Below are 19,334 nucleotides of genomic sequence, written 5' to 3'. Positions count from 1 at the left end.
CATGCTGTCAATCACTTTCTTAATGACTCTTTTAAAGAAGAAAAGCAAGAGCCTCCTGGAAAGCTTTTTTAGGCCTGGCCCTTCCTCGTTTCACTTCGTGTGGCCCTTCCCTGCCCCCAGCCGTGCGTCTTGTGCTGCCTTCGGTGTTTTGCTTCCTCCTTCTCCCTCCGTTCTCGTCTGTTGTCCCTTCTGCACTTTATTTTCTGCCCCTCCTGCTTTCAAAACACACTGCTCATTTTCCAATCCAGCCTATTAATCTCTGTCCCACCTACTCACGAGGCATGAAGGTTTTACAGGAGCCCATTAGCTGTTATCTCTGTACCTACCCGCCAAAGACTGATGGGGAAAAATGAGGTCTAACGGGGAAGTGCCGCCTTCTGGGGGCATTGACTGCTTTTTTTGTTCCTTGCTGCAGTTGGCACCAGGCTCTGGAGGTCCCAGATTTCCTACCTGCTTGCTGCAAAACCATCTGAAACCTCAAACCTCCTTGTCCTTTTCCACAAGGAAGAGGAAATTTCGCTTTAAAACCCTCACTGCGGAGTCTGGCTGTTCATCCATTACCCATCCCATCCTTCCTGTGCTGTGCAGGGTTCACATCTCCTCGTGCTGCCTCGCCAGCCCTCTTTTGGGGTTAGGAACAGCAGTGGGGCTGCGGAGCCGTCCCCGTTGGAGCCGTCCCCGTTGCCTTGGGAAGAGGCGGCGCCGTCGGAGCCATCACAAGGGCGAAACTCTGGATGCTGCAGAGTGTGGCAGGCAGTGCCGGGAGGGTGGGGGTGGCTGGCAGCACGAGCTAGGCTATAAAGGGAGGGTTTTTCTTAGCCCTTCTCGCTGCTGGCTGTCTTGCACCGGTGCAAATTCCTGCTGGAGTCGGGCAGTGCCCTCGCAAAAAAGCAGCTGGCACTGCTACTCCTCACGTTTGGTTTCAAAACAGGCTTAAGGGAAAGGCTTTGGAGGAGGAAAGGTGCAGACAACGTACCCAGGCTGGTGTGGGGTTGTGGATTCTGGGGGCATTTCTCCATTTTTCTGCCCCTTTTTACCCCATAAGTGCAGCGATTTGTGCTACCTGCTCCCCTCTGACCTGCCATACCTAGCATCATCTGCGTAATTTTTCCCTTTCTCGCTGCAAGCTCACATCTCTCCCCCTCACAGAGCCATTTTTTTCCTCTTGCTGTTTTCCTCCCATCTGTCCTGTGCCGTGGAAGCTTTCCAGCCGGGCTCGGTGTCCACCCAGGCTCTGCAGCTCCCACCACATGTGCTGCCCTGGCCAAGCCCCGAGGAGCACGGGGGAGAAGCTCAACGCAGGCAGCCTGCAAATGCTGCCTTGTTTATGAGAGCTGCTTGTTGGTGCAGACTGCAGTCTGGGGGGAGCTGGGAAACTTTGTCTGGCTTAAAGCGCTAAAGCTGGCAAAAGATTGTAGGGCTTGGGCTGTAATCAATAAAACCCGGGGTGTTTAGAAGCGAAGGTCAGAGTCCTTCCTTATTTCGCCCTGTTCTTTAAATATCCCGGCAGTTACCCAGGGCTGCTGCAGAATTTGGGCACGGCGAAGAGCGACGCAGAGCTCGGTCCTCGGAGAATCTCTGCTGCTCTCGATTTGGAGGCAAAGCTCCCCTCTTCGGGGAGGTTTTGCAATTTCGGGGACCCTCTCCTGGCGCGGGGGGCTGAGTGCACAAAAGCCCCCCCTGCTCGGAGGCGTTGCGAAATGGCAACCTCCAGCTGTTTGTCTGGGAGATAGCTCTTGAACTCCTCTGCCTTAATGGGTCAAATTTAGCAATTCAAAATCTGGCTCGGGAGGTAATTAGGAGGGATAATGCCCACTTCTTCCTCTTAACACCCTGATAGAAAAGCATCCAGGAAGGACTCCTGGACCTCAAAGATAAGCTGCCAGCTGCCACGGAGACTATCAAAGGGTGGCTCAAAGTCAAGAGCAAACAGCTGATTTTTTATGGCGCTGGGTTTTTTGCTGCTGGTGACAGGAAGCCATGTTCCCCGAGCTCTTCGCTTCCTGTTTTATTTTTACACCCAGCCCCGGCAGATCAGCATGCCTATCACATGGGAGCTGGCTGCTCCTCTCGGGCTGCTCCTCTGCTGACCTAGAAAAGCCGTTCTTTCCCCTTCTAAATTAATCAGGAGGTCGGGCTGGGTTTGCTTTCGCCAGGTTTTGAAGGTTTGCTGCGCTCCTCGCTCTGTTTCCCCCAAGTTTCCCCCTCTGGTGGAGGCAGACGCTCCGGGAGATGTTTGCAGCTCCCCCATTTGGGCCTGGCAGCGGAGATTTGTCGGTTCGAGGCACGTAAAAGCACTTTCTGCAGCTTAACTTCCTGCCACTTGTGTTTCCTTGATTTTTAAGAAAGCCCTGGAAGCTCGGCCTGCCCGTGGCACAATCAATCCTGATTCCTCCGAGCGCGCTCTGGCCCTGCATCCTGATTACAGCTCCCTCAGCGCTCCGCTGCCCCGGCACGAAAACAATGGTCCAGTGTAAACCTCAGCCCTGGGGGATTTCCCAAGGGAAGAGGGGTGCAGCCTGCAGGATAAGGCACAGCCACCAGAAAGTTTCCTGGTCAGCTGCGAGCGCTTCCTGTTGTTCCAGGAGAGCCCTGGCCGTGCTGCTGCAGGAGGGAGGCACCGTGCCCGCCTCGGCGTGCTGCAAGAAGCTGTGTGGTTTTGTGTTTCGGTGTTTTTTTTTTAACCTCTCCCGTCTTCATCCTCTCGCTTTAAGCAAACCTGAGACGCCGTGCGTGAGCGCGGGAGGAAGGAGACTGCTCCGAGGCGGCGGATGGGTAGGAAGGGAACAACGGCTGCGGCGGTGCCAGCAGCACCTTGCGCGTGGGCGACGGCGTGTAGATCCCAGCGCTGCCTCTGTACCTGAGCTGGCGGGGCTCCGCTGTCACTGCAAGTCGTGGAACAGCAGGATCTTTATGTCTGAAGAACCAGTTTTATAAGGGTGGAGAGGAGGGGGGGAAAGGAGGCTTATAAATAAAGCCATTTGAGAGCAGGAAAAACGAACACCATGGCTCTGGTGTGCCTGGAATTTGCGGTTGAGTAATCCTTTCCTGTTTCTTTTTTGGGTTGTTTTTCATCTTTCAGAACAGTGCCTGAAGCAGGTCCACCATGCCGTTAGTAACGAGGAACATTGAGCCAAGGCACCTGTGCCGTCAGACGTTGCCTAGCGTTCGAAGCGAGCTGGAATGCATGACCAACATCACCCTGGCAAATGTCATTCGACAGCTGGGCAGCCTGAGTGAGTACCATGGCGAGCCTGCGCGTTGCCCTCAGGAGTCGCTAGTGCTCTTTATTTAGCTCCCTTTCTACTCTTGTGTTCCTATTTCTCCCCCATCTGCCTTCCCTGGGTAATGCTAAAATGTTTTCCTAAAGAAATCCGATGCTAATTTCATCTCCCTGGTCCCACTGCCTTCCCCATCGAAAAGAAAATGGGGAGGGGGGGGGCGTGTGTGTGCGTGCGTGCGTGTGTGAAGGGCTGCGGCGAAGCTGCAGATGGAAGGATGGAGCACAACTCAGGCTTGTAAAATGGGAGGCTCTCAGAGCAGCCAGGATCTTGTGCCGGAGAATGTGCCTGTAATTGCACGCGCTACTAAATGGAGCTTGACTGTGTTGAATCTGCAGCGTGTAAGTAGTCTTATTTTTAATGAAAGATAATTAAAGCGCCCATGCAGAAGGCGCCTGCTTGCCCCTGCTGGTTGTTACCTTGGAAGACCCAAAGTCCCCAGCCTGAGCGAAGCCCTGCCTCCGGAGCGTGGGGGGCTTGGGGCTGCTCGCTCAAATGGCGGCGCAGGCTGGAGCCGTGCCGAGCTCAGCTCTCCGGTGGGCTGACCGACAGCCTTGGAAAGGCCAGAGGGAAAACGTGGGCCTACGTGCCATAGGAGGAGAGAAGAGTTAATTGTGGTCTCTCTGGGATGACTCCTTTCCTCTGTCGAAACGCTCGGGCTTCTGATGAGCCACCTTTGCCCTTGAAGCAAACCTTTGATAATCAAACGAATATATTGTTTGGCTTCGCGGCGGTGTCTGCGAGCGCTCCTGCTTGCTCTGCAAAGCGAGCCCCTTGGCTTTTGCAGCAGCGTGAACGTGGCGGGGGAGCTTTGGGCATGGCCTCTTGCCAGCAGGGAAAAACCAGGGCTGTTGGTAAAACCTGGGCCCGTGTTTGCTGCCAGTCAGTATCGTGTTCGGTCGGGCTGCAGACGTGTCGCTGCGCGGGCAGGGCCGGTCTCCCCGCTTGTATCCGACTGACCCTTGCTCGTTTATTAGGTCTGGTAGCCAAGATGGTTGTGGGGTGTGAGTTAAATCCATCTCGTGCATGTGAAATGAGGAGGAAGGAGGCAGGAAAGCCGTGCAAATCTCAGCTGCAGAGCAGGCTAATCCCAGTCCAAAGGCACGCGGGGGGTTAGCGTGGCAGCGCCCTCGCAGATCTTCCAGATTTAGACCTCAGATATTCAGAGCTTCCCTGCCTCTGCCTCATCAGAGGCAGCAAAGCTCTGGAAGGCAAACTGCAGCCCGGTTCCTTTAGCAGGGAGCTGCCCCGGGATGATGCTGGACCAATCTCAGGTACCTCGAGGGGAGCACCGGAGGGGGACCCTCGGGAGAGGTGGCTGCGGTGACACCGGCGTGCTTCTCCCTGACAGAGGGCACGAGGCAGGCGGGGAGGAACGAAGAGCACCACCTCCTACCCGCTTCCCTAGGGTCAGCAGTATTTGAAACGAAGCAATATTTAGACTAGCTGCTGCGGAGCGCTCGCCCCCAGATGACCAACCTCCTGCCCCCCTGCCTTCCCTCCCTCGCTTGGGAGGAAGAAATCTGCTCCTTCCTCGTACGGTGAGCATTACAGGGACGTAAAGCAGGTTCAGTAGGCTGTGACAGCCCTGTCAAGTGAATAATCAGCCAAGCCTAGTGCACCACAGTCTCTTTACAAAGATGCAAACATAAATCTTGTCAAACTTTCATATTCCAGTGAGTTTAGCCTTCGTTACTATCACAGCTGGTAGCACTTTGTATAAGTCGACTGTGCGTTTGTGTGTGGTTTTATAGAATACACAAGCTAAAGATGGAAAGACCTATTAAATCATGCCGTCTGTCTTCCTGCCAGTGCATGACAGAGATAATTCTGATTGTGAGTTGCACTTTTGCAGTCGAAGTAACTAAACCAAAAAATGAATCTCTGCCTTGCCCCATCTGAAACTGCACGTGAAACACGGAACGGGAGATCCTGGCTGATGAGGCGGTGCTGCTGCGCTTACACAGGCAGGGCAATGCACACCTCCCCTTCTTCTTCCAGGGTCAAAACCACCACAGGCGATGCTGTTCGCGTTATTTTGTGCTTGAAATGGGCTGCTCAGCCTTGCAAACCAAAGACCTTATTTTTTCCCTAATGCTTGCTGCAGTTCCTTGCGAAATTTGGAAACGATTTCTCAGTTCTCATTAAGGTCGAACCGAATTACGACTTTTCCCTTTCGAGCTGTTGCTGGGGGAGTGTCGAATGATCCTACGGTTAAACGCTCGCTTCCTCTGGTCAAACAGGAGAGCCTGGGCTTCGTGAAACCTGGCTACAGCAAGAGCTAGCTGGCCCTTAGGTCTCCAGAAATAAAATCCTCCCCCTGAGTTTGAGGCAGGCTGGCTGGGCTCGTTAATGGAGCATATGCGGAGACGGTGTTGTCTGGGAGAGTGGAAGGAGCTCAGCTGAAGTCAACTTCCAGCATTTGCTTCCTGCAGACACTTCGAGCTGGCCTTGCCACCTAGAAGGCTGGAGGAGGCTGATTTTTATTTTTTTTTTAACCTGGCTTGTTCTCTGGGCTTGGCAGTGGAAGGAGAGCTGCATGGGACTGCGAACAAGTCGCTGATAAGGGGAGGAGAATGGACAGCTTCTGCTGGCGATGGTGTCAGCCAGGCAGCTGAAGGTGTCTGTAGAGGCTTTGGCGGGTGCCCTTGCTCGCCATGTGGAAGAGGCTCTTGTCTTTGTGATGTGACTTGGTGCAGACGCGCAGCTTTTCCAGAATTGCTGTGAAACTCGGGCTTCCAACTGGTTCTCCTTCCTTGAATGTCGGCGAGGATCTTTAGGAGTAACAGCTTCCAGAGCAAACTGGCGGCCATCTGATGATGTGCTTCAAAACCAGGCTGCTTATTGGGAGCAGCCTCGTACCCAGCAGCCGTGGCTGGAGATGTTTCCCATCAGTGGGAGCTCCACGGGCCGACGTCTGGTGCCAGTGCCGAGTCTGCTCAGCTCAGCCTTGTCCTCAGCACGCTTGGGGTTCCCAGTTTGAGGTTACGCCTGAGAGCAGAGCAGAAAGCTCCCTGCAGGCTCTTGGTTTGCTTTCAGTTTGCCTACCTGTGGTCAGCTCCTGTTTCTGTGTAGATTTGAAACTCCCGAGGACAGGGCACATCTTTTTGTTATGCTTCGAAGTGGTGCAGCGAGCTCCTGATCCAAGCCCCTGGGCGCTCGCGCCGTCCAAACGATGGATGATGTTTGTCATCGCGGCCCACTGGGCAATCCAAGCTGTTACAGAGAGAATATTCCCGTTTAAGAAGTTCCCCTTTGCTTTTGATTTAGAATAAACGTGAATGCATCATTTTTTCAGACACTGCCACCTGAAGGAACAAAAGGGTCAGTGCTTTCGTCTGTGGTTATAGCTCAGGCTGGAGGATCAAGGACTTGGTCTGCTCTCTAGTTGCAGAGCACTTTGAGCTTGTAAATACGTGCCAGTTACCCTGGAGGCAGGCCTGCTGGAGACTGGGAGCCTTTGAGATTCTCCAGAGCAATAAAAACCTAACTGTGTTTTCTTGTCTAATAAACAGAACAGCAGAGGATCTTAAAGGACCGGCAGACCCATCCAGATTCAGACCAGGATAATGTTCTCAGCCCCTCTTTTTTTCATCACTTTAATACTGACTTGACTGTGTGTTTCCATTGTTCCTTTACGGCCTAAAGATCCCTTAGAAATGCCAGGTTTTGGTGGAACAGAGCATTGTCTTCCTGGGTATTAAACTTAACGCTGACAAACTTGAAAAGAAAGTGCGGTTCTTTCTTCTTCCTTCCTTCCTTCCTTCTTCAGGAGAACAAATCGGGAGGTTGCATGTGGGCTGTGGCTCGTGGGGGTAACGTGGACGCTTTAATATTGCAGGTAAATTTGCAGAAGACATATTTGGAGAGTTGTTTACTCAAGCCAACACTTTTGCCTCTCGGGTGAGCGTTCTAGTCGAGAGAGTTGACCGCTTGCAAGTCAAAGTCACTCAGCTGGATCCCAAAGAGGAAGAAGGTAATGGAGTGGAGCAGAGTCCTTGCAGACCAAGCGTGGTAAAGATCCTCGGTGAATCAGCATGCTTGGTTCATGACCCTACAATAAGCCCGGTGCTGTGATTGGTGTTGGAATGGCTTCTCTTGGGCTAAGAGGGGCTGTTTCCTCCCCTCCCAGAAAGCACCGTGCTGCTCGTGTGGGCAGCCTTTCTGGCTGAGTCGAGACGTGGTTGTTAGCAAGTCTCCACGTGGAAACTTGCTCCTCAGCAGCTTGATAGCCATGCATTTCTTGGGTCTTGGGTGCAGGGGTTTGGAATCACATCTGTAGAGACACGGCTCTTGAGAGTTCCTGCAGCAGATCTTGGCATGACATGATCTGAGATTTGCTGGATTTCCCGAGAGATCTGTGGGAAAAGGAACCTGACCTTAAGAAGTGCTAAGCACGCCAAGAACTCCAACTGAAATCAGATGTTTGCTACTTGATCTCCAGTGTCATTGGCCTGGGTCAAGCTGTTCTTCACTTGCTCTCTCCTCTCTCTTACAGTCTCTCTGCAAGGCATCAACAGCAGGAAGGCCTTCAAAAGCTCCACTACTCAGGACCAGAAGCTCTTCGACAGAGATTCTCTCCCAGTTCCTGTCCTTGAAACCTATGGGACCTGCAATACTCCTCCACCTCTCAACATTCTCTCCCCATACAGGTAACACTGCAACGCCTCCTTTGGCCCTGGTGCCGTTACAGAGCACCTCTTCCTGCCAATTTGCTGAGGAGGTCATCTTCCATCCCGTGCTTTATTGCACTAACAGTCTTCAGTGGGAAATATTGTTGCCAAACTGAGGTCCACCAGGAAATCTCCATCCTTGGGATTACCTGAAACTTTGCTTTTGAGGCTGTACAAATGAGCATAGCTCGAAAATTATACGTTTGGTTACCCGCTGTCACTTTTGTGACTGCCTTGGGGCAAGGCTTGGCTGGCACTGCATAAACATGCTAGGTGTTGTGCAGATGATGCATTTTTCCTGTGCTTCTCTGTAGCCCTGTGGCTCCTTTCCAGAAAGCCGCAGTGCAAACTGCAGAGCGTACATCTGTATGTGGCTCTCACCCAGGTGGGTGCAGCAGACTCCTGTAGGTCTGGAGATACGTCCTGTGGCCTTCAGTGCCTGGCCTGAGACATCTGGTGTGACCTACGCGGGCTGTGTAACCAGTTCTTAGCAGTCCTGCCGTGCCATTTCATCTCGTATGAAGTAGAAGTAAGGGGGTCAGAATGCAGAGACTTAGCCCACATCCATAAATATCTTTTGAACAGGTAAAAAGTAATTACAGATAGCTGGAGGCAGCTGTCTTCTGCCAGACGCGGCTGCACTGCAAAGTAGGAGAGTGTGTGTGTGCGTGCACATGCGCTCATGAGTTTCAAGGACGCTGCCGGTCTGATTTAGGGTTCCTGGGCTGGGAAGAGCTTTTTTTCGCACCAAAAATACAAGACAAACAAGTGGGAGTTGGAGTGAGAGACCTGCTGCTCTCCTGGCGGTTGTTCAGAGCGGCTGAGTTCTGCAGGTGCCGAAATCCAGAGTAATGGAGAGTTGGTGTGAGGGCGAAAGCGATGGCAAGTAGGAGAGCTGGGACGAGCGGTGGCTGCTGTGGGGCGGGGGGGCTGCTGCTTGTTTTGAAAAGGAGGACGGAGGCGAGAGCAGAGTGTTTGACCTTCTCACTGCAGATTTTTAAACTATTATCTGGGGTTGTGACTTGTGTTTTCTTTGGGCTTCAAACAAACGCGTGACTTGGCCCTTCTTTGTGTGTGTTTTTCCCTTCCCTGTTCTAGGGACGATGGCAAAGAGGCACTTAAATTCTACACGGATCCTTCGTATTTCTTTGACCTTTGGAAAGAGAAAATGCTGCAGGACACCAAGGATATTATGAAAGAAAAGCGGAAACACAGGGTGAGGAAATGGGAGATCTCTGCCAACAGAAGCATGTCAGGGTGGGAAAGGAGGTGGGAAGTGTTAATGAACCATGGACTCCAAAGTTGCTATCCAAAATTCAGGTTTGCTCTCTTAAGCTCTTCAGGGATCAATTCAGAGAAGTTTTTATCTGGTTTACTTTCATCCCTGTTAATTAAAAAAAGACAACAAAGATATCCTTAATCTGTTTTTCCAAATACCACCTTCTTTGTATGGTTATAATGGCTTAATTTGTAGTCTTCAAACATAGCGCTGGTGCAGTCAGCAGGGGAGAAAGTTGTATCGGTCTTTTTGGTACTTCTGACATCACACGGGGGTCTGTTCAGCACTGAAGTGGTGCAAATCCCACTGCCCCAACATCATCGTTTCAGGTGCTGTAAAAAATTCTGCTGTGGGAGTGTAAAGATTGGCGAAAATATCCCTTCAGGAGTGCAAAAACAGGCCATAATGTTAAATTAGGGGCAATCAAGAGGCTTAGCAAAACCCTCTGAGCTGAAAGCACCAGGTAGAGCTCCTGATTTGATTGCCTGAGGATTTGGACCCCTCTTCCCCAACACCGAAACCCACACCATAAAAGATTCAATTTGAGCATACTTTATTTAGCTTTTGAGCAACAGAAGTATTAAATATCCAAACAGATCGTGCTCCTTCTAAATCAAAATAACAAAGGAGGGAGCTGGGGCATGTCAGAACACAGAAAAGGAGCAGTTCTTTGTGGGCAAGCATCCACATTGCACACCCAAAGCACTTAACGCCAGCAAGGTGCTGGTGAGATTTGGCAGTCTCGATGCAGAGGCCAGAAGCTGAATTGATGAGGGGCAGCTGAGCTTTCCCTCTGCCCTCCAGGTGGTCATGCCAGGGTGTAACAATGGCATCATGTCTGGACTGCGCTAAGGAAACTGGATGCTGTTTTTTTGATGCTGTCTGCGCTCCGTCTCCTTTGTTTGGGAGGTCTTTGGAGCTTTCAGCAATCGGGAAAGTGAATGAAAAATCCTGGCCCTCTTTGAGAATGTATTTTCTTGCAACTGCTGCGTCTCCGTCCTATCCCTTCCTGTTCCCAGTGAGTTTAAAGCAAAAAGAAGGCTTTTGTTTGATCCCTCCTCCCTTTCTTTTCCTCCTGTAGAAAGAGAAAAAGGAGAATCCTAACCGAGGAAATGTGAATCCACGGAAAATTAAAACCCGGAAAGAAGAGTGGGAGAAGCTGAAAATGGGACAAGAATTTGTTGAGATAAAGGACAAACACGGTCCTGCTGGGTAAGCAAGTCTGGGGCTCTCTGCTCAGCTCCCCAGCGAGGGGGAGCAGGCGGGCGTTGTTGATTGTAATGCAGTGCACCCTGCTCTGCAGCTTCTCCAGATCTGCTGCACAGCGTGGATCGATACCGCCACTAATCAGATTCTCCAAAGTAAATCCGTCTGCTGATTTAAAATTTGCTAAATAAATCAGGGAGCTACACGGTTGAAACAAGGTGGCAGGAACAGCTCCAGCAGCAGGTCTGCTCTCAGCTGCCTGCCTTGCGGGCACAGAGGTGTCGAAAGCTGCGGCTCCCTGTCCCGGCGCAGCGCCCTGCCCATCGCACCGAGCCTCTGGGCCTGACGCTGAGGAGCAGGGTGGCATCCTGGTAGTAGCGTGTGATTGCTTTGTTACATTTCACAAATGGCTCTTCACACCCCAAAGTTGAAGCGGGGGCAGTCCCCAGCCAAGTATTTCGAGCTGCAGATCTGTCTTTAGCTCTGCTGGCTTGGGAATTCATTTAACTTTTGACACCAGGCAGGCTGGAAGCAGCCCGCCTTCCCCACAATGCACTTCTCGCCTGCTTGCTCCTTGCAGCTTCCTTTCATATAAGAAAAATCTCTCTTTAAATCACACTCTCCAGCTAAAAATAAAACTTGCTTTTAGTTTAATAGGAGAGCAGGTTTGGTTTCTAGCAGAGGAACCGAGCAGCACAACAGCACCATTTTCTTGCTCCTCTGTTTTTTTTGTGGGCATGCGTCCACACGTTTGAATTCTGTTGTGGTTCGGAGCCCCCAGGAATTGGGGGGTTTCACCACCCCACCCCACGAGCTCACTGAAACTTGAACGTGAGCGTGGTCTCTTCCTTCAGCAATATTTCAGCTTTGGATGTTTGCTTTTAACGGCATCGCTGTTGGGTGTGCTTTCTGATAATCTATGCTCAAGCTTAATTTGTAATATATTTTAGTGCCTCTTAGTTTTTGTCGCTGACGAGAGGCGCTGTAACTTGGAGTCTATCAAGTGCAAGCTGGTCAAAATGCACTCAGAAGTTGTTTTTTTTTTTCCCTAGAATCAAATGTTAAGAAAAATATTTGGTTTTTTGTTCAATAAAATATACTCATGTGTTGTTCTGCTGCGTGGCAGCAGTAAATAAACATGAGAGCATCTAGCCAAAGAATTATGCAGAGTAAACTGTACGTGGCTCTTCATGTAGGATGCTCTGAGAAATAGACTCCTTTCTTTTAAATGTTGCTCTAAGGTTTTGTTTTGTGTATCCTGTTGTGGTGGTTGATAAGGTCCCACCTGAAGGCAGGTCCAACTGTGCTGTGAAAAGCCATTCCTGCTAGGAAACCTAATTTCTAAATCTTGCAGGTTGCTCCATCTACGTGGTTAATATCACTGCTGTCTGCTGGTTGAAAGTCGCGCAGCTGCGTGGCTGTAACCCTTCCAGGAGGCAAAGCGAGGGGGAAAACGACCTTTAGATGTTACCTTGCACTCCTAAACACGGTGCTTGCCTTGTTCCCTCAGGTACCCCTCTAACATGGTGTATCAGAACGGCAGCATCGGTTCCAACGAAAGCATGGACGTGAACTGCTACCCGCCACCGCCGCAGACTGACTCTATTGTGCCACCACCTCCTTCGTTCCCAGATGACAGCCTGCCTCCACCCCCGGTGGAATTTAGGTAAGCCTACGGGATCCCTTCTGTCACCGAGGAGTAGGAGGTGGTGTAAAAGGATGACATGAGACAGGCTGAGACAGTTCAGCATAACTTCCTAACGGGTGTTGTATGGGAACCAGGATGCTCCTGTCTGGAGGGGAAGCGCAACTGCAGGCAGGGACAGTGGCAGCTCAGCTCTGCAAATCCCAGCTGCCACGGTTGGTCCTGTACAGGAGGGCAGAACGGGCTTGGGAGAGAACTCGAGCAGACTCGTTTGGCTTTCTGAAAGACTGGGGTCCCACTCAGTGGTCTGGCTCTGTTGCATGCTTTGCTTCAGTCCCTTTTTTCCAGTTCAGTTGTTCCAGACTCGAGCTCCTGATAGAGCTTTGCAGAGAGCAGCTTCTTTCGCTTGTGGTTTTTCTTTGTTGTTGCCATTTGCCCTGTGATTTTTGACAAACTCGTGACGTGGGCACTGAAGATGTAGATGTAGTTAAATTTAAAGGACTCGAACACGCCAGCCGACTTCTTCCTGGAGACTCCAGTGGAAGTTGAGGGCAGCTGCTTTGTACCAGATGAAATGGTGACTTCCAGTCACCTCTGGAGAGGAGAATTACGGTCCATCGGTGGCTTGAGACACACGGATTGAAACAAGGGAGTAGCTTTTTTTTTCCTTTAAGGCAGTAACAGTATGTCTGATAGACAGGACTGCGTTAGCTTGTCTCCATCTTATCCAAAGGCAACAGTGCTGCAGAAAAGGCTCTTCTGATGTGTCAAAGAGACCAAGCACTCCACTCTGCGGCATGTTCCTCTAGGGCAGAGCAGAAACGAGCTTTCAGATGAAGCTTAAGCTGCCTTGTGCGGTTGCTTAGATCTCTGCCTAGCCACGGAGATCTTCTCCTATCTGGTTTTGTTTTGGTGGTTTGTTTTTAAAGAATCCTGGGAGCGAGGTTTGATCTGCAGTAGCCTGTCATGGATCAGCGCTGCGCACTGCCAAAAATTGTGACATTTTCATGGCAAACGTACCAAACCTCTCCTGCCTTACAGTGCAACGAGATGTCGGATTAGGGCTTGCTTTACCCGTACACAGGACGTTACAATATCTTCTGGGTGGAATTGTCTTCTGGTACAGCACAGCCACCATAAGTGGGAACTCGGTGTTTTCCTTAAGAGCACGTTGGGTCTCCACGTCCTCCTCTCCAATCCCCGTGGCGAGCTCTGAGACGCGGTTGCTGCTCTCCAGCTCGGAGCCGTGGAATCCAGTGCAGAGATCTGTTCCTAGCAGGTGTTTGGAGCATATGCTCTGCTGGCACACCCACCAGTCCTTGTGCGATTTATCACGGTAGACATCCCTGCTTGACGTGTCATAAGGCTGACCTCAGCATGGAGGGGCAGTGGCTCGCGGTGCTGCAGCTCCTCAGCCAAGAGGCTGCTCGGAGCTGGGGTGTGACGCCCGGCCCCTGGCAGGGAGGGGAGATGGCTCGTGTTCTTGTCAGCCTGGGAGATGGGACAGATGATGGTGTTCCTGCCAGTCCCCAGAAGCTCTCCTTTGTCCTCGTGGTGTTGGCCAAAAGAAACGCTGCAAGAAAACTAAAACTAAGGACTTGAGGTCTCGTGGAAGCAGCAGTTAAGCCCAGAGGTTAGGTTTTGTCCAGGCTGCAGCAAACACACGGGGTCTGCATTAACACTGAGACTGTGTGGTCTGACCTGGCCGCAGAGCTAACAGCCTCCTGTCTCTCTCCTTCTGTTGCGACAGCTATCCTGTAGACAACCAAAGAGGTTCTGGTTCTGGAGGGACCAAAAGATCCAGCCTGGTCAGCCCGAGTCACCCGCCGCCAGCTCCTCCCATCGGATCCCCCTCCGGGACCAGGCCGGGCTTTGCTCCCCCTCCGGCGCCGCCTCCGCCACCACCGCTGATGGGGATCACGCCCCCGCCGCCCCCTCCCATGGGTTTCCCATCCCCGGGGACCCCACCGCCCCCTTCGCCCCCTTCCTTCCCTCCTCACCCCGAGTTTGCAGCCCCGCCACCACCGCCGCCCCCTCCGGCGGTCGAATATGCCAGCGTGCTCCCACCTCCGCTGCCCCAGCCGGGCAGTGGCAGCGCGCCGCCTCCCCCTCCACCACCACCACCCCCTGGCCCCCCACCGCTGTCTTCCAGTGGCCTGGATGGGCCCCCAGCACCACCTCCACCCTCGGACACCTCCGCCTCCAAGCCCAAATCATCCTTGCCTGCGGTTAGCGATGCCAGGAGCGACCTGCTTTCGGCTATCCGTCAAGGTAGGTTTTTGTTTCCATGCCCGCTTTCTCCACAGCCTGCGGAAGAACCCTCAGTGTCCTGAGTGGGAATTGGCTCACGAGCAGGGCTGGGACTGTCCTGCACCTTGGGGCTGGTCCCCTGGGGGTCCTCCTGGTGTGCCCACCCCGATGGCACCCTGTCTGGGTTGCATCCCCCTGCTTGCGCTTTGGAAATGGCCGTGTCAGGACTGGTGCGGTCTGGGTTTGCGGAGCAGAGTGCGTGGCAGCGGTGTGACCCTGCAGAGGAGCTCAGAAACCATTCCCTTGCCATTCCACCTGCCCACCCAGCCTGTCTTGGCTGTCATTCACTATCAGTGTTATTCTGCAGCGTGTCCAATGCTCGCTGGCACAGCGCAGGCTGTCTTGCTCAGAGGACTGCGTCACAGGATGGCTGCCTGGGAGCCTGCAGCGTGACCAAAGCCTTTGAATGATCCCCTCCGTTGCCTTCTTCCCAACAGGCTTCCAGCTCCGCAAGGTGGAAGAGCAGCGGGAGCAGGAGAAGCGGGACGTTGTGGGCAACGACGTGGCCACCATCCTGTCGCGCCGCATCGCTGTGGAGTACAGCGACTCCGAGGACGACTCTTCGGAGTTTGATGAGGACGAGTGGTCGGATTAACCACGGTCCTGCCCCCTCTGCTCCTTTCCTTCCTGGGTTAACAACTTCCTAAAGAACCGGGTGGCCAAACCCGCCACCGTTTCCTTTTTCATCCTGTAACCAAAGATGTGCCAAGGGTTTTCAGACAACCACCAGCATGTCTCCCCTCTCCCTCCCCCTCCAGCTTTGGCAGGACTCTGTGCTCTTTGGGAAACCTTTCCGAAAGGTCTCCTCGTGGACAGTGAGGATGGCGGCGCTGGGATTTAGCTGGAGGGAGCGTAACGGTTGCTTATTTAAGAGAGAGCTAAACCTCCAGATTCTCGATGCCACCAGGCAGAGCACATAAAACCCCTCCATCCTGAGGGATTTTTAAAGTAAAGATGGATGATCCTGTTGTGGCCACGCGGCCTTTCAGATGAAGGACATTTTCAGCTAGTTTTCTCATTGCAACAGCAGACAGTTGATCTAATGGCTCTTCCTTTCCAGTGAATCCTGGTAGTGCTGCAAGAAAATGGGCTTTAAATGTCTGTTCTCTGCTGCATCCCGCTGTCAAATAATCAGTTTTTGGCAATAGTGCACAATTCTTTCCCCTCTGACCCCCCTCAGTATTTCCAGACTTCCCCCCCCCGTGGGTGCGCTTCCTGGCTCTAGGGCTGCAGAGCGCATTGGGTGCAATGTGAGGAGGGGCTTGCTGGTTTTTTAAAAGCTGCCTTTACCTTCCTTAAATCTCCTGGGCTGCTTTGCCGAGCCTGCCAGCGGAGGCTTTGCACAGAGGGATGCAAAGCCCGGGCAGAACGGTTGCTTGGCTTCCTGCTCCAGGGGGGAGCAGAGCTGCTGCCCCGCTGAGCCGTGTCTGGGCGGTGGCAGCTCCGCGTTGCTGACCTCTCTTAAGAAAAAAAAAAGAAGTGCCTAGAGCAGGGAGGTGGTGGGGGGAAGGTTCTCTGACCGCCAGGCACTTTGGCCTGTTCAGGGCAATGCTGCAGCCAGGTGGAAGAGGTGCTTTTCTGGTGCAGTGACCATGAGTTTAAACAGGGACTGGAGTAGCAGAAAATGCTGGTGTTCCCCTCGCTTCCTCTTCCCTTCCACCTAAGGAAGGGAGTTTGTGTGCCTAAAAACATCCCGGGTGTGAACCTGAGTTGCCCTTTGGTTACATCACACCTACCCTACGTATTTTTCCCCGCGTTTTGTTATTGTAGTTAATTTTAAGAAAATGTTTCTTCCCCTGGCTAACCCTACAGATTCCCCGGCTGCTCACTACAGATACCGTACTGGCAGGGGGAGAGAACGGAGAACTTGAACTTGCTGACCTAGGTGTTCCTGCTGTTTTATATTGCCTAGAATATATGCATATCTTGGAAATCCAGAAACCAGCCCCCCAATGCTGCAGATGTGCTTTTTCTATGTTCATTTGGATGTGACTGTCTGCAAGGGGTTCCAAAGCCCTTCGGAGGTCCTGGGCCCAGCTGTTGTGGGGTGGGACCAGCAGCACATCCCACTAAGACCAAATCTCCGACCTCTTTGCCTTTCTTAACTGTCAGGTATTTTGCCAACCTGTGCCTGTTTGCTCTTCTCCAGCTTGCCTCGTTTAATGATGTTGCTGATACCTGGAATGCCAGGCCCAGCCCGAGGCTGCTAGGTTGCTGAAAATCCTTCTTGGGCTTTGATTGATGATTTCAGCTCGTGCCACTGAGTCCTTACCGATTTCTTGCGTGCGTTTGTGCATTTTTTTAATCTTTGACAGAGCAGATGAGGGCCTGGAGGATGGGTTTTTCCAGGGCGTGGGTCGAGCTGAGATCCAGCGCGACCCTGAGCACGGTCAGGAGAGATTTACTGGACCTCTGCGCCGCTCCGTTTTGTCAGCCAGTCAGCTGCAGAGCAGGATGCAAAGGGCACAGCCAGCGAGGCATCCCGGCGGGCTGGGAACATCTGAGCAGTGCTAGTTCCAGGTTCTGGAAGAGGGAACAAACCCCTCGAGTGCCAGTGAGCCGTTGTGCAGTGGAGGGACTTGGAAATGCAAACTGATTATTGCTGCAAGCTGGGGAAGGGGGGGCTGGAGGAGAAGCGCTGCCGCTGTTTTTCTGCTCTTTCTCTGAGCATCCTCCTCTGGCTTCTCTTGGAGACAGGTTCCTGGGGAAAACGGACCTTTAAGCTAACCCAGGCTGACAGCGTTATCACACAGGGAAGCGAGGAGCTCACAAATGCCAAACCTGGGTTAATTTTAAATTGCCTTAAGTAGACTCGGCCCCCGTTGGGCAAAGGGGAGCGAGTCTTTCTGTCGCGTGAAATGCAGGGCAGTGCCATGTTCCGTGCTGTCAGGCAGGGCCGTGCCTCGGGGCGTTGGGGACAGGCTTGCCCCACGCTGCCTGTTGCACAAGGCTGCTGTGTGGGTGGGTGATCGGCACGGCCGCGGGTGGAGCCCGCTCCTCCGACTGCTTGCGGAGCCCTCCTGGCAGCGGGAGGGACGCTGCTTTGTCCGTGCAAGCCTGCTGTAACCACGGCTGCTTGCAAACCTGCATCCCAAGGTGAGAAGCAAAATGGTTGAGATCCTAAGCAGAGGGAGTGTGGGCGAGCGGGAGGGCTCCTTTGTTTTGTTTGAAGGCTTTGACCATGAAAAGCTCCGGCACGGAGAGCCCTGAGAAACAACTGGTGTAAAGTGACCGTCTGAGAGTATCATTGCAAAATTGCAGAGCGCTGGGCCACCAAGCAAGCTTAATATTTCTTAAACCAGTAGGGGAGGAGGAGAGGTGCCAAAAACAACCTTTGCAAGGCAGAGCAGCTGCGCTGTACCGCAGGGCTGCTGCCCCACATAGACCAAGGGCCTGCGCTCCACTCCCCTGCCATTTTTGCTGCTCATCGCTTAGCCCTTCCTTTCTTTCCGCATCAGGCTGGCGTAGACAGAGAGCCTCGAGCATTTCACAAAGCCAAAAAGAGAGAGCTGGCACACCCGATCCTCCCCTCTCTGCCTGCTGGGGGGGGGAAGGAAGCCCCCATCTTCCCATTTCAGCCCAACTCGTGTCCGCGGGGAGCCGCCGAGCCGGCGCAGCCATTTCGCCCGGCCGGGAGCCCTTTGCTGCGGGCGTGCACGTCGAGTTGGGGCAGGCCACAGCCTCCTCTTCTCCCCGGCGCCTCGCTCCTGGTTAAACATTCTCCCGGTGTCCTCGCCCGCAGTGCTTGGCTGCCGGCAGCCTCTCCCCCGCCACCCCTCCTTCGTGCTCGCAGGGAAAGCCTCGTCCCGGCTCCCCGGGCTCAGCCCGGAGCCTCATCTGCAGTCGGTGACCTTCACCGCTTTCTCCTCTCCTTATCAGACCCAAAGCACCAGACCAGATCGAGGGAAGGGGCTCCTGGAGGTCCCAGATGGCCGAGAAGCCGTGCCGAGTGTCATTTCAGGGAAAGGATATTTTCAGGCCGTGAACTTATTTAACGTGCCTCTCCTGGAAGCGCCTGCCCTTGGCGTGCTCGGAGGGGAGCCCGCGCGGGGCAGGTGCTGCTGCTCTGGGTCAGGTTTCCTCCTTGCTGTTGGATTTTGGGGGTGCTTTTTTTTTTTTTTTTTCCTCTCTCTTTCGGTTTTAAACAAAGCCTTGAAGTGGGAAGTGGATCGAATGGTTTTTATTACTGTATTAACGTTCATTTTAATTCATTTCAGAAACTAACTCATTTCTCTTCCTGATTAGAATGGCTTAGAATTAGGCGAGCTGTAACCCTCCCGAAGTGCCTTATTTTCCTATATATGATATAAATATATTTATAAGAGTAATTATTCCACTTGTATCGTAGGGGTTTATTGCTGAGCAGAGGATGGGGTGGGAGGAGGGACGGGGGCCGTGCCCTGAAAGCCCCCGGCCACGCCAGGAGGGTGTAGGACGGATCCTCAGGGCGCAGGGCGTTACTCGCTTCAGACCAAAGGAGCTTCGGCGGTGAAACTCCGTTTAAAAACACAACGAAAAACCACCTCACGGGCAAAATCCTGCAGACTCGTTTGCTTTGGGTTTATTTTCACCCCTGCAAAGCAAAGGCTGGCGGCCAGGCCCTGCTGCCTGGGGTGCTGAGCCGCTGCCGGGGGGAGCGGAGCCAGGTCCGTACCTGCGCAGCCGGGCGCAGCCTCGCTGCCTCCTGCTCTCCCGTGTCACGTCTGCCTGTACTTTTCTCTGTCGGTTGCCGTGTAAGCCAGGCTTTCCTGCTGCTTTTTTTTTTTTTTTTTTTTTTTTTTTATAATCGGCTCAGTAACCCCCGGATGAAGATCCCAATTGCAATTTATTTTTTTTTTTTTTGTAATGTACGTGTAAAAAAAAAAAACCACGAAGCAAAAAAAAACAACAATTGTGATCCTTTTTTAAAACTGTAAACTTGATAAAAACCTTTCTATCCA

General features: G+C 52.7%; 1 protein-coding gene across 2 annotated transcripts in view; it reads left to right on the top strand.

Moving 5' to 3' along the window:
• WASF2 (WASP family member 2) overlaps nucleotides 1–19,334 on the top strand; it is a 32,144-nt gene extending 12,810 nt beyond the window's left edge. Inside the window, exons 1-9 of one of the 2 annotated variants that reach the window (XM_027443715.3) lie at nucleotides 2,517–2,775; nucleotides 3,083–3,236; nucleotides 7,123–7,257; nucleotides 7,780–7,933; nucleotides 9,053–9,170; nucleotides 10,315–10,445; nucleotides 11,950–12,105; nucleotides 13,835–14,355; nucleotides 14,832–19,334. In XM_027443715.3, coding sequence (XP_027299516.1) covers nucleotides 3,107–3,236; nucleotides 7,123–7,257; nucleotides 7,780–7,933; nucleotides 9,053–9,170; nucleotides 10,315–10,445; nucleotides 11,950–12,105; nucleotides 13,835–14,355; nucleotides 14,832–14,989 — 1,503 coding nt within the window. In that variant the 5' untranslated portion in view covers nucleotides 2,517–2,775; nucleotides 3,083–3,106 and the 3' untranslated portion in view covers nucleotides 14,990–19,334. Of the gene's footprint in view, nucleotides 1–2,516; nucleotides 2,776–3,082; nucleotides 3,237–7,122; nucleotides 7,258–7,779; nucleotides 7,934–9,052; nucleotides 9,171–10,314; nucleotides 10,446–11,949; nucleotides 12,106–13,834; nucleotides 14,356–14,831 lie in introns of those variants that run through there. The other variant, XM_027443714.3, reaches the window with a different exon arrangement.

The sequence above is a fragment of the Anas platyrhynchos genome, chromosome 24 (assembly GCF_047663525.1).
Source record: "Anas platyrhynchos isolate ZD024472 breed Pekin duck chromosome 24, IASCAAS_PekinDuck_T2T, whole genome shotgun sequence".
Classification (NCBI taxonomy): domain Eukaryota; kingdom Metazoa; phylum Chordata; class Aves; order Anseriformes; family Anatidae; genus Anas; species Anas platyrhynchos.
The sequence above is the reverse complement of the archived record's forward strand: the minus strand, read 5'-3'. Positions and strand labels throughout refer to the sequence as shown.